Source organism: Apiospora marii (assembly GCF_038362585.1).
Source record: "Apiospora marii strain CBS 49790 chromosome Unknown utg000003l_segment0_segment0, whole genome shotgun sequence".
NCBI lineage: Eukaryota > Fungi > Ascomycota > Sordariomycetes > Amphisphaeriales > Apiosporaceae > Apiospora > Apiospora marii.
The window spans coordinates 1672119-1684269 of NW_027117374.1; the positions used below are offsets into that span (position 1 = coordinate 1672119).

The window sequence follows — 12151 nt, forward strand, 5'->3', positions numbered from 1 at the left end:
CCCCCGGCAGTGAGCGCCAGTTGCCAGCCAAAGGTCGGTTTGGGGGTTTCGTCTCATCTTTGGGATGAGTTGCATTCCGTTGAGTTCTGCATCGCCAGTAGCAACATCAGACGAATTGCTACCATGACATCTTCGCCTGCCTCAGCCTGCCTGTCAAAGAGGCAGCCAAGCTTCAGCTGGACTGGCTAGCCGCTGTCATCTGTGCCGTACGTAGTACATGTTTTGGGCCGCCTCTCTCTCCATACTGCCAGCCACCTTCAAACGTCGAACCCCAGACTCGGTCATCCATAACGGCCGTTTGTTCAAAACGGTCACATGCCGATGCGTGGACAAAAAAAGCAAGATTAGAAGGGGGAAGCAAATGTCGGAAGCACCAAAACGTTGCTCGTCAGCAATCTCGCTCCAACTCGGTCGGCGCCTGGGCACGTGAAGTAATACATCAACTGACAGAGAACTCCTCAGCTCGGGATCTACGAACGGAATGGTTGTCAATGGCGCCAGATGCGACCTTAACGTAGGATTCCAGAATTTTTCCTGGCAACCCTCACTTTGACGGAGAAACGATACCACTCTGCACGTCTCTAATAAACCTGAGGCAGTCCGTCACTCTCGGTTCCATTCATTCTAAATCCCATCCAAGAATCGCAAGACTCCGGCCTTGCGGAGTAATACACTTGCGCCATACATAGGTAGCCCGGTAACTGATCCCGGTCGGATACCGCTGTCAGTTGGATTTCGCCGCCCCAACTGACGGTGGCTCATTTGCGCGTGTAATTGAACGGGAAGTCCGAGGTGGTTGAGGCTGAAGCTGCGCCCTATTCGCGTTACAACCCATATGGATACCCGGAATGCTAGGCGACCTCAGTCGCTTTGGTGATGGCGCCATGTTGTCGTTTTTCTCCAATGGTTCTGCCGCCTGTCAGTTATTCCATCAGCGGGGCTTTTGTTTTTCCAAGTAAACATGATGATATGTACCCGTCCACTATCGATCGCCTGTGGCTTCCACCGGCTGCCATAATCTCGTCGATTTCATTACTCATACCCGGGCTAGCCCTGCCAGGGGCCCAGAGTCATATCATGACGAGGGGTACTTCCGATCCCAATACGCAACGGGGCCTTCGCAGGCCCAACGGGGAGGCTAACTTATTAGGATGCCCGCCGGCAAGATATTACTGTCCCCACGCGGAAAGCGAAAGTAAATTGGTAGCCGGGACTCACGCACGTCACTTGGAGGACTAACCTTAGTTGCTCTGTAGTACCGTCCGCTAAGCCGAGCCTGGTTCGACTACAGAACCCTTACAAAGAATGCCCCGGTTTGGCTCAATCTCGTCGCCGCCAAGGTTCTTGATTTTCCCCGTTCGGAGTACTGCAGCGCAGCACAAGTATGCGAGACGGAACCCAAGTCGATCGCGACCAGCTCTAGTGCAAGCTGCAGGCCGCCTTTTTCTTTGGTAACGGACCGGTCTATCTTAAAGTCAAATATCCATATATTCCATACCCATAGAAAGAGGCCGGCACCAGTCAAGGGTCGCACGTTTAGAGGCGGCCGATATCGTACAAACAACGGGCCCTCTGGGAGAAATAACCATGCAGCACGTGGTGGAGGGGACGAAGGATCTCAAAAGCCGACCCATTAGGGATTTACCTTTACTCACCGCTAGAGCGAGGGACAGGAAGGGGAACGATGCGGAACCTAAGCGGCATGTGATCCTTTTTCCCCGAAGCGAGGCTACTCGGCACTTGCTTAGGACGTTTCCCAGTACCATCCGTCTGGTGCCTGAGGGGGTTTCCCATGCCCCGTCATCACACACAAATGTCTCCGTATTGCTACTCTGATAGGGGCGATAGGCGCGCCATACTTGTATGTTCTTTATTGAATGAGCCAGTGATGGGATATTGCGTGTTGATGAACAGTCCCCTGCAAACACGTCATCTCAGCGTGGAACTATTGCCCGGCGTGCATGGGAGTGTTTGCTAAGCCAGCGTCTCCCTAGAGGAATGTGTAGATACATTGAGGATGGATTTGATGGATCAGTCATGTCTAGTTCGGGCTATTATTGCGGCCTAGTGCCTTAGGGGAGATCAACAAATGCTTCGATGACTCGTGCCATTTATCAAATGCCGAGTTGCCGTTGGGCTGTGGAGGTTGCAGATCATGAGTTGCTGACTGAGATATGGTAATCGAGGCGGTTGAGGCGCTTAGGAAGCTTCAATGGTATCTCCGAAGGTCATGAGCATGCGGACTGTCTATGCAGTCGAGAGCTCACTGTGTAGACCGTGGGAGATCTGCCGGGGAAGAACAGCAGCGTCTACTGGTCTACCTACTTGCTGCAGTGATCATGTCCAGGGCTGATATCGTATTCTCCTATGCAGAGTACCAAGTTGGTCAAATATTGCAACTGATCTGGCAATATTGCCCAGAACCTGAAGGTGGTGGTACTTTTCTCCCCTACCTGCGTTCTCGGCCCAGGCCTACCTGCTCGCAGCTCTTTTCGGCTCATATCGATCCTGCACGATGCAACAATCGGGCCCAGTCACCATGGTGAGAGAGAGACAGGTGAGGTTCTACTACCGAGGGCTTTTAAGTCCACTCCGTGGAGTGGCAGAATACACGATCCTGTTTTGGCTTTCATCTAGATCTTAGTACCTGGGATATACCAAATGTTTCTCCCGAATTGCCCCAGGGGGATGTGCTCCAAGTCCGGTTCCACGACGCTGCGGCGATGACTTACCATCGTGATGGAGAGCGAAGAGGGGAGAGGGGGAGGGGGCGACCCAACAACAAGCCGACTCTGGGTGCGAAGGATGTCTAAAATCAAGGGAAACAAAAAGTACCGCTTACGACCGTTTCTTGGGAAACTCGTCCGATTCCTACCCAGCAGCCTTGTGCCTGCGTGCATCATTGGCCGTACGCAGGCCGGGCCTGGCGAATAGAACACAAGGGTTCAGATATAATTTCCGAAGGCTGAGTGCCCTAGGTTCGTCGTTTCTGGGTCACTCGCTCACTGCCCTCCCTGCTGCCTGGATTCCGACCCGTACACTCGCGGATTCTCCAATCTCGTGTCTTCACTACCTACTCATCCCTATGAGCTTCCGAGGTGGGCTTGCTGGCCTCCATCATCAGCCAGCCAGATTTACTGAGTCACTTGGAGGCTGTGTGGTCAAGGCAACACAGGACCTCGATATTGAACAGACGTGATACAACCACAGGATCGATCGGTTGAAACAGGAAATTCGCTGCCGGTCAATATGAAACGGAGCCCGACGAGATTAGACGGGCTATTGATATGGCTTTCCTCGATGCCGGTGTAGAGGAGACAGCAGTCTGGGTAACGAACGACCTGCTAACATACATTGCCGTTGTGCGTATGAGATCATATGCCTACGTCTGGTTTCCTGCTCTGGGCTAACTCATGGTCCGTAGGCCCCGACGTACACAAGTCCCAATGTCGTGTCACGATCGTCCCAGGCAGAATAACTCCCGTCCGCGGCGTTTACCCCCCTCCCTCGTGTCATCCCATCCGTCTGCCGATAACCTAACCCCCGACGAAGGGGGGCTCAACGTGCACAGCCTCTTTGTCCTCTCTCCGTCTCCAGAAAAAAATAGAAGGAGAACACCAAAAAGGGAGCAAGCAATCTTGTCCCACGGCGACACAGTCTTTACTTACGGCCGATGCGAGGCTATTTCTCCCCCTTAGGTTTGGGGTACCTACCCGTTCCGTGTCTCCCGCCCCGCCCGCTTCGCCATGCGACTGCGACCGACCCGTCTTCTCGCCCCTCCACTGGAAAGCATACGCACGCTCGCACACACACCCCCCTCTCTCTCTCTCTCTCTCTCTCTCTCTCATGGGTAACAGTGAAACCGGGTCTGAGGAAACAGGAGACAGAGAACCTTTTACGGGGGAGGAAGTGAGCAAGATGACACTGATCATTCCAGGGCGAGGCTGCCTGCCTGGTCTTGTTCTTTCCATATACACACCCACACCCACTCCCGTTTTCACGCCCCTTTTTCGGAGGTTTTGCACACTAATGCAGGCATCTTGGGTTATATGATCGCTACTTCCCGCCGCCCCCGGCACCTTCGCCTCTCGGAGGATATATCAAGGGGGGCCGAGAGGCAGGGCCAGGCAACACGCGGATGCGAGAGGGAACAACAGGGGGAAAATAGGCTGGTCGCCAATATAAATGTCTCGGGGGCCGGATTGTCAGTTGGAACGGATGACAAGTTGGTTCGAAAAAAAGTCGTCCCTGATGCAACAAGGTGTACTACGCGCTGCTGCTGTCGGGGGGTGGCCGTAGCAAACAAACGCATCTCGGAACCTGTCTGTGTCTATATTTGCATCTGCTATATACATTTCATCCTCGTCGACTAGCCTGCACATACCTACATACTGGCTTGAACCTGCATGCAGTATAGATTAGATCATGTGCAGACGTGGAACAAGCAGGCCCTTGGCGCAGCGTGGGAAAACATGGAAATTCCAACCTCTTCTTACATATACGAAGAGAAAGGGAGGGGTGGGAGACGTCTAAGTATAGCTCACATAGATTAGCCTTATAGCATATATGTCGATAGCATATAGGGGGACGGGCGCCCCTGGAATAGCTATAGCTATAGCAGAAAATGCGAAATCTATAACTGACTCAGACCGGCGCAATCTGCCGAGATGCAAGTTCGCATCAATCACACCCTGAATCTCAGGAAGCTCGCCCTCCCGCATTCCCCAACATCCCTCCCTCCCACCTGCCAACCTGGCCTCTGACGTTACACAGAGACAGGCAACAAACTGACCCGGACAATATTCCCTAAACGCCCGCAGCGTGCATGGCTCTCTATGCTGCTTCCCTTCGCCTTCCCTGCCCTTCGCCCCTCTCTCTCCCTGGGTGGTCTGCCTCTCTTAAACTTGTATCCCTTCCCTGCCGACGTCGTCTCCCCAGACGACACAAAACCTGCAAGTCTTGCCGACGCGAGACAAGAAGGAGAAAAGCAACGGCCATGTCATTCTTTTCCTAATACATGGGTGGTCTTCTGAACTAACTCCCCGAGACCTAACGTGTGGCGCCGCGAGACGACGACCGCTTACTTACACACGCACACGCGCGCGCAACACACATTTGGCCACTCGCTGAGACATGCATATTTGCAACTAGGTAAGCAAGCAACAGTGTGCAAGAGTGACACACAATACACATGCACACGTATAGAATACCCAAGCAAAAGGCCAAGTCGTTGCTCTTGCAACGTGATACACTTTACCTGTTCGTACACGAACCACCACCTGAATGAAGCCTACTTACATACATCTATACATCATGTACATACGGAGGAACCCCCACGTACTGATGCGTGTCTGGTATACATGTGTTTTCCCTCTTGGCATGCTATATCAAATGGGCATCGTATAGAATAGATGGGCTGATAGGTACTGCATTTTATTATAATAAAGATAAAAACATACATTTTTAGCAACGAACGATGTTTTTTAACATTCGACGACAAATACAATACCTGCTGGACGTCCCGTCTATCCGAATCGATCGAACCACACAAACCGACGGCGGTTTGATCGGGTGATGATTGGGTAGAGATGATATGTCATTTTTTTGCCAGCAGCGAAAACGCAGATATTGCCTGTGGCTTGAACTGAAAACGGGCGGCCCTTGGGCTTTTCCACCCTCTCTGCCAATCGCGTGCTGCAAGTAAAGAACCCCCGATGGTGGACTCTTTTTGTTTGCTCGAGTTTGTTGCCTGGGCATGGCATGAGTTTGGGATTTGGGGTTTAGGTATGCACACCACGTACCAAGGGAGAAGCTAAAATGCGAACATCATTTTACTTTTACATATTTACTTATTACTTTACCTACTTCATTATTACTCTGCACATGAGGCGAGATTCCTCTTCGTATCGCACAAATGCCCATCCCCATAGCTGGCATCGCAGGCGCCGTTGTTGCTGCTGGCGTTGCTGGTTACTGCAGCAGTACATACACGCCCTAGTAAAAGAATAAGAATACAAGTAAAAATAATAATCAATAATAAAAGAAGAAAAAGGCTCGCTTCTTCCGTTTCGAGTTGGATCCCCCCTCCACTTGTGCCAAACGTAATACAAAGATCTTGTGCGCTGGTAACCTATCGAGATGCGGTGGGCAGCAGCGGCCATTCAAACGCAATGCAAAACAATACAAAAAGATACAGCGAAAAATAGAAAGGGAAACGCGGGGCGCCGAGGAAACATACCTACCTACATACATACGGGAACACAGGGAGGGAGCTATTTCCCACCTCGCACAAGGAGCTTTACCGACAGAAAGAGCCCAGCCGATAATGGCCGCACGCACACCAGGCAGGGTAAGGAGTTGGAAGCTCGTGTTGGGAACAAATACGAACCACGATGGGTGGATGTTGATTAGCAGCAGGTATTGACTGGAAAAAAGAAGAGAACATTAGATCATACCATCCATCCATCCGTTGTGCACCCGTTGGTGCTGCTTCCGAAATCAATACACTTTATTCCTTGAATTCTTGTAGTTTGGCGGATTGATACTTGACGACCCAGATAATGTACTTTCAAGTGGTAATGCAGAAAGACACACCAAGGGGACAGACACTCACACAACTGAATTGCCAATTCTGCAGTCAGGCAGACTACTATAGGCGACTCCGGTCGAGAAATCCATGGACATCAAAGGGACACACTCGAGTATTCGCATTGCCACCTTCGTGAACGTGCAAACTGTTATGATAGACACACATGTATAAACCCTACACGAGGCCCTTGTAGGCGACCATAATTTTACAAAATTTCATGAAGCAGACTGGAACATGCTCCAACCCATATGCAACGCCATGCCAATAAACACCAAAAGGGGCCGTCGCCGCTACAACCGCGGTTGGACCCCGGCCAAGGCCGTCTCTGCTGGCCACTGAACGTCGGGCCAGATCTGGCGAATCGCCTCCCAAATGTGGCTAACATAGATGATCGTCAGGCCCTCGCGGACCTCAGATGGCACTTCCCGGGCGTCTTTCTCGTTCTGCGCAGGGAGCAGGACTGTCTTGACGCCGGCTCGGTATGCGCCAATAAGCTTCTCCTTGATTCCCCCGACGCGCTTGACGTGACCAGATAGCTGGAATTCTCCCTGTACGACGGGTTAGTATTCAAAATACGTTGAGAGCAGAAGAAGCAAGGGGTACCTACAGTCATAGCCATGGTGGGAGGCACGGCCCTACCAGACAAAAGGGATATTAGCGCAATAGCCTGAGCCATGCCACTCGAGGGGCCGTCCTTGGGTATGGCCCCCGACGGGCAGTGAACGTGAAGACTGCGGTTCTTCATGATATTCTCCGAAGCATCCTGGGTGAGACCAAGCTCGAACGCATGGTTTCGGACCCAGCTTCGTGCCACCTTGACACTCTCCATGAGCACCTTGCCGAGGTTGCCGGTCAACTCTACGCTGCCATCACCAGGCATGTCGAGCACTTCGATGAAGAGGATACCACCATTGCCACCCGAGCTGTAAGCGACGAGACCGGTCACTATGCCGGGCTGGGTAGTCTTCTCCGCAATCTCGTCTTCAAACTTCTCGATGCCAAGGATAGCCTCGAGGTCCTCGACCGTCAGTTGGGGCCGGTATGTTTCGGGTTTCCCTTTGTCGTTCGCTTCCACAAACTCAACAGCTTTTGCACGACATACCGAGCCAATCTCACGCTCCAGATTACGCACCCCTGACTCACGGGTGTACGACTCGATAATCTTCGAGACGACCTCATCGTTGAACATCAGCTGATCTTCTGTTAGACCGTTTACACGTATCTGCTTTGGTACAAGGTGCCGCAAGGCAATATGTCGCTTTTCGAGTGTTGTGTAACCAGAGAACTCCAGCACCTCCATACGATCCAATAGTGGGCCGGGGATGGTGTCGAGGGAATTGGCAGTGGCAATGAACAAGACTTTGCTCAAGTCAATGGGGACGCCGACATAGTGGTCGGTGAATGAGTTGTTCTGCTCCGGATCGAGCACCTCGAGCATGGCGGCCGAAGGATCGCCGTTGTGATTGGCCATGCCCAATTTATCGATTTCGTCCAACAGGAAGACAGGATTCGCCACACCAACCTTCCTCAGCCCCTGCACAATGACTCCTGGCATCGCGGCGACGTACGTCCTCCGGTGACCCCGAATCTCTGCTTCATCTCGTACACCTCCAAGCGAGATCCGATGAAACTTCCGTCCCAGTGCAGTAGCGATGGATCGGGCTATGCTCGTCTTACCCACACCCGGAGGGCCTACCAAGATAAGGATGGGCGCCTTCTCCGTCCTCCGCTTACCTCGCAGCATCTGGACCTTGATGCCGCTGGCTCGAATCTTCTCTTCAAGCTCAGGGTCAAGTGGAGGCCCCTCTTCCTTTGCCGCCTTTTTACTAGACTCGAGATCCACCGTTTCTTTCTCCGTCTGCTTGATTTGAGCGTCCACCGCCTCGTTGGCTGATTGCATTAACCTGACGATCGTCAAGTACGAGAGAAGGCGCTTCTTCACCTTCTCGATTCCGTAGTGGTCGTCATCGAGCTGTTTTCTTGCTGCTTCTAGGGTACCAGGGCCAATGGGATCGTCGGTAGTGGCAGACCAAGGAATCTCGGAAAGGGTTTCGAGGTATGTGCGGATAACCTGATACTCTGCCTGCGCAGTGTTCATTTGCTTGAGTCGCTTCATTTCGCGCTCAGCAACCTTGGCGGCTTCTGGTGGTAAGTTGGCCGCCTCGATCTTCTTACTCAGCTCCTCCAAATCATCCGGTTCGGACTGATCTCCTTTGCCGCCCATGCCGCCTAGTAGATTATTGAGGTTGAGAGCGGAACCTGGACCTTTGCGAGTGTTTCGCTTGTTTGCATTCTTGTCCGTGCCCTCTTCGCGGTTGGTAATGGGTACTGAGGTGCTCGAAATGGCTGTGATCTTGATGTTGCCCTTCATATCGTTGATTTGGCGCTCGAGTAATGCTATAACCTTCTGAATGCGATCCTGAGCATCGGTGGCCGCGAGGACTTGAAGCTTGTCCTCATATGAGGCATCCAAGATGTTCATCATGAAATCGGCGAGGACTCCGCCTTCGGCTGGGGTTTTGTTCGATATGAGCATGCCAAGCCGTCTTGACAGCAGAGGGTTTAGTCCGGTTGAAGACGCGGACAGCAAAAAGGCTGATACCCTGAGATACGACACGAGCTCAAGAGACAGGTGCTTCAGCCTCTCGAATAGATCCTGGTACGGGTCATCTTGGATAGGAACGGCGTCAACTAAAGGTCTAATTCTGCCCTCGAAGAAGGGTTCATCCTGTGTAACTTTTTCGATCTGATGGCTCGGCGTTAGTATCGCTTTGACAAGAAACAAATTTTATGCTTCCAGCAGAATAACCACTGCCTGTGGATAGGAGACGTCGCGTGGTAGACAGGAACGATGACTGGTATAAACACCGAAAGTAGCTTACCGATACGCGGCTGGTTCCTTGTACCAGCAGGCTGAACTCCCCCGAGTTTTGGCCTTGAATGGCGGTAATTCTTGCTGTAACACCATAGCCGTATAGCTTCTCTTTCTTGATATTGGCGGCATCGGCCTCGAGGAGTTCGTTGTACTTGTCGGGGTCGCTGGCCAGAAGAAGCTGGCCTCGGCTGCTGAGCAGAGGCGACGTGATGGGGACGCAGACGACGGGTACCTCGTCGACGCGCCTCGAGCCCTTGGACGCGCGGGCGTAGACGTTGGAAAGCATCGCGGGTATGTCGCCGCGACTGGAGGGCACCGGAATGCGGAGGACGGAGCCGGGGAAGAGCACGCTGCCCTTGGCCAGAGGAATGAGCGGCATCAAGGTGGGGGTCGGGGCCGGGGGCGCCATGTTGACTGACGACGACGACGATGACGCCGGTGAGACCTGCCTCTTTACAACTATTAGAGGATGCCTTGGGGTCGGGTAGGTCGCAGAAAAAGACTGGAGTAGAAGGAAGTGTCGGAAGCAGATGTAAATGGGATGGGGATGGGGTCATAAATCAGATGACGACGAGCTAGTCGCTACCGAGGCTCGAAGCTCTTTCCGGACGGTTCCAGGTTCCAGTGGATTTGCTGATCCCCCAAGCCCATTGGCAACAACAGCTTCTGATTGGCTTTGGTGGAGACCACCGGCGCCATCTGAGACCTGGGGAAAGGTCCGGACTGCAGTTGCTGGGACGCCCGAAAAAACAAAGCATCGATGTACACACGCCTCAAGATCCTTTGCACTTCATTCATTCGGTTATGGGCTTCAAGTTTGCAGAAAATGTCACCTGATTCTCTGGTAGAATAAATAGATGCGATTAAGTTTGCTACCAAACATCTGCCTACAAGAACGTCCAGTCACCGTTGTGCATCTTGTTTTGAGGAGCAACGGCCACTTACATGTGTATTGCATGCCCCACAAGACAACCTTCCCAACCAAGCCCGGCCTTGTTGTGGTGAAGCATACACTGCACCTAGGTACCGTTCAGCTTCAGACCAGCCGAGCTCACAGCAAACAGCTGACCGCATCCCACAAAATAGGTGCGCATTATTTCAGGTAGTTAGTTAATTCCTGCATAAGGATGATGATATGTTTCAGGAGAGTGCGCTGGCAGCGGATGGCGTCGGTATGAGAAAAAAGCAACACTTTTTACCCTTGTCGCATCGGCATTTGAAAGTAAGCTTTAGACAAGTAAGACGCTGTTCAGCCATTCTGACCTAGTGGCTTTTGGATTTTTTTTTTTTCCACCCGGAAATAAGTGAAGAAAGGGGTTGGTGTTTTGGAGCATACTTCCCTTTGCAGTAAACTATTCTTTGCCAAAGACTATACTGGGTGCGTATATCCACTCGTTCGCACATATGTCGCTGAAGATACACATGTAAGTCAGTGCTTCTACGTTCCAGTCTATTTCTGGCGCCCTCGAGACTAGTATTTTGCGCTTCGGGGTGTATTCAGGTATGAACACTCAAATACATCAAAACATACCTAAACCAATGTAAGCCGGTTTGCAGCAGCACGGATCGAGCCGGCTACGGGTCTCCGTGATCGGCTTCGGCCTTCAACCCGAAAGCCGGATGCTAGGCAACGACGTGACGACAAACCTACAAGTTGCCTTGTGGAAGATATTTAAGTACATAGGTTCCAAATGAAGCCAAACGAGGAAGGCACATATAATAGCAATACGTCTACCTCGGTTATTCTAAAACGACCTGACTCTCAATCCTCTACTCGCTTCGTCCGAATTGACCTCCTATTATATTTGTGACATCCTAAAGCCGGGATATATTGCTACAGCCAGTTAGCCCCCAGCGGCGACGCCACCACGAACATGTCTACACCTGCCAACCTACCCTCGGGCTACACCCTCGTAGAAGGCTACCCATCCGTGGAAGACTACATGCACCTGCGCCGCGCCTCGGGCCTAACGCCCGTGAACGCCCACCAAGCCCGCGCCGCCGCCACGGGCGCCTGGTACGGCTGCTACGCCGTCTCCACCGCCGAGACCGCGTCTCCCGTGGCCATGGGCCGCATTATCGGCGACGGCGGCTGGTATTTCATCATCGCGGACATGGCGGTGCTGCCGGAGCACCAGCGGCGGGGGCTCGGCGATGCGATCCTCAAGACGCTCCTGGAGAGGATCCGGACGCATGCCGCCGAGGGCGACGCTTATGTGACGCTCTTTGCCGACGTCCCCGGGCGGAGGCTCTACGAACGGAACGGGTTTAAGGAGGCGATGCCGAGGGAGATGGGCATGGATCTTGTTCTGAAAGACGTCGGTACCGGTGGAAGCCAGGGAGGACAACCAGAGGACAACCAGTCAAACGAGACCGTCTCGAGCCAATAGAATAGGCAAATTCTCTTACCAAGTATCTTCCCTTTTTGATGTATTCTGACTTGGAAGCACTGAATCCATGTATGTTTAGTCATGCACTCAACAGTCAGGCAAATGAAGCCAAAAGGTGTTTCGCAAATCATATAATTGAACGCCCCAGAACTAGAGATGGAAATTGCCAAAGCAGCACCCTTCCGCTATGCATATAAAGTCAAGACCTCCTGGACAAGTACGAAAGCACGATACAAAAGTCTAGCGTGGGTATCTAAACAATTGCGCCAAACTGAAATGATGCCGCAGGAAACAAAA

At 52.4% G+C, this 12151-nt stretch overlaps 2 protein-coding genes across 2 annotated transcripts; one reads left to right on the forward strand and one right to left on the reverse strand.

The window, feature by feature from the left end:
- Positions 1-6879: 6879 nt before the first annotated feature.
- Positions 6880-9873, reverse strand: PG985_004032 (ATP-dependent protease la 2; the record flags this gene model as incomplete). Its single annotated transcript, XM_066823801.1, has 3 exons — positions 6880-7137; positions 7197-9335; positions 9472-9873. 3 exons carry the CDS (start codon positions 9871-9873, stop codon positions 6880-6882), a joined length of 2799 nt encoding a protein of 932 aa, XP_066686961.1.
- Positions 9874-11338: 1465 nt separating this feature from the next.
- Positions 11339-11854, forward strand: PG985_004033 (GNAT family N-acetyltransferase; the record flags this gene model as incomplete). The annotated part of the gene is made up of 1 exon (XM_066823802.1): positions 11339-11854. The coding sequence occupies one exon, from the start codon at positions 11339-11341 to the stop codon at positions 11852-11854; it is 516 nt and encodes a 171-aa protein (XP_066686962.1).
- Positions 11855-12151: the final 297 nt, after the last annotated feature.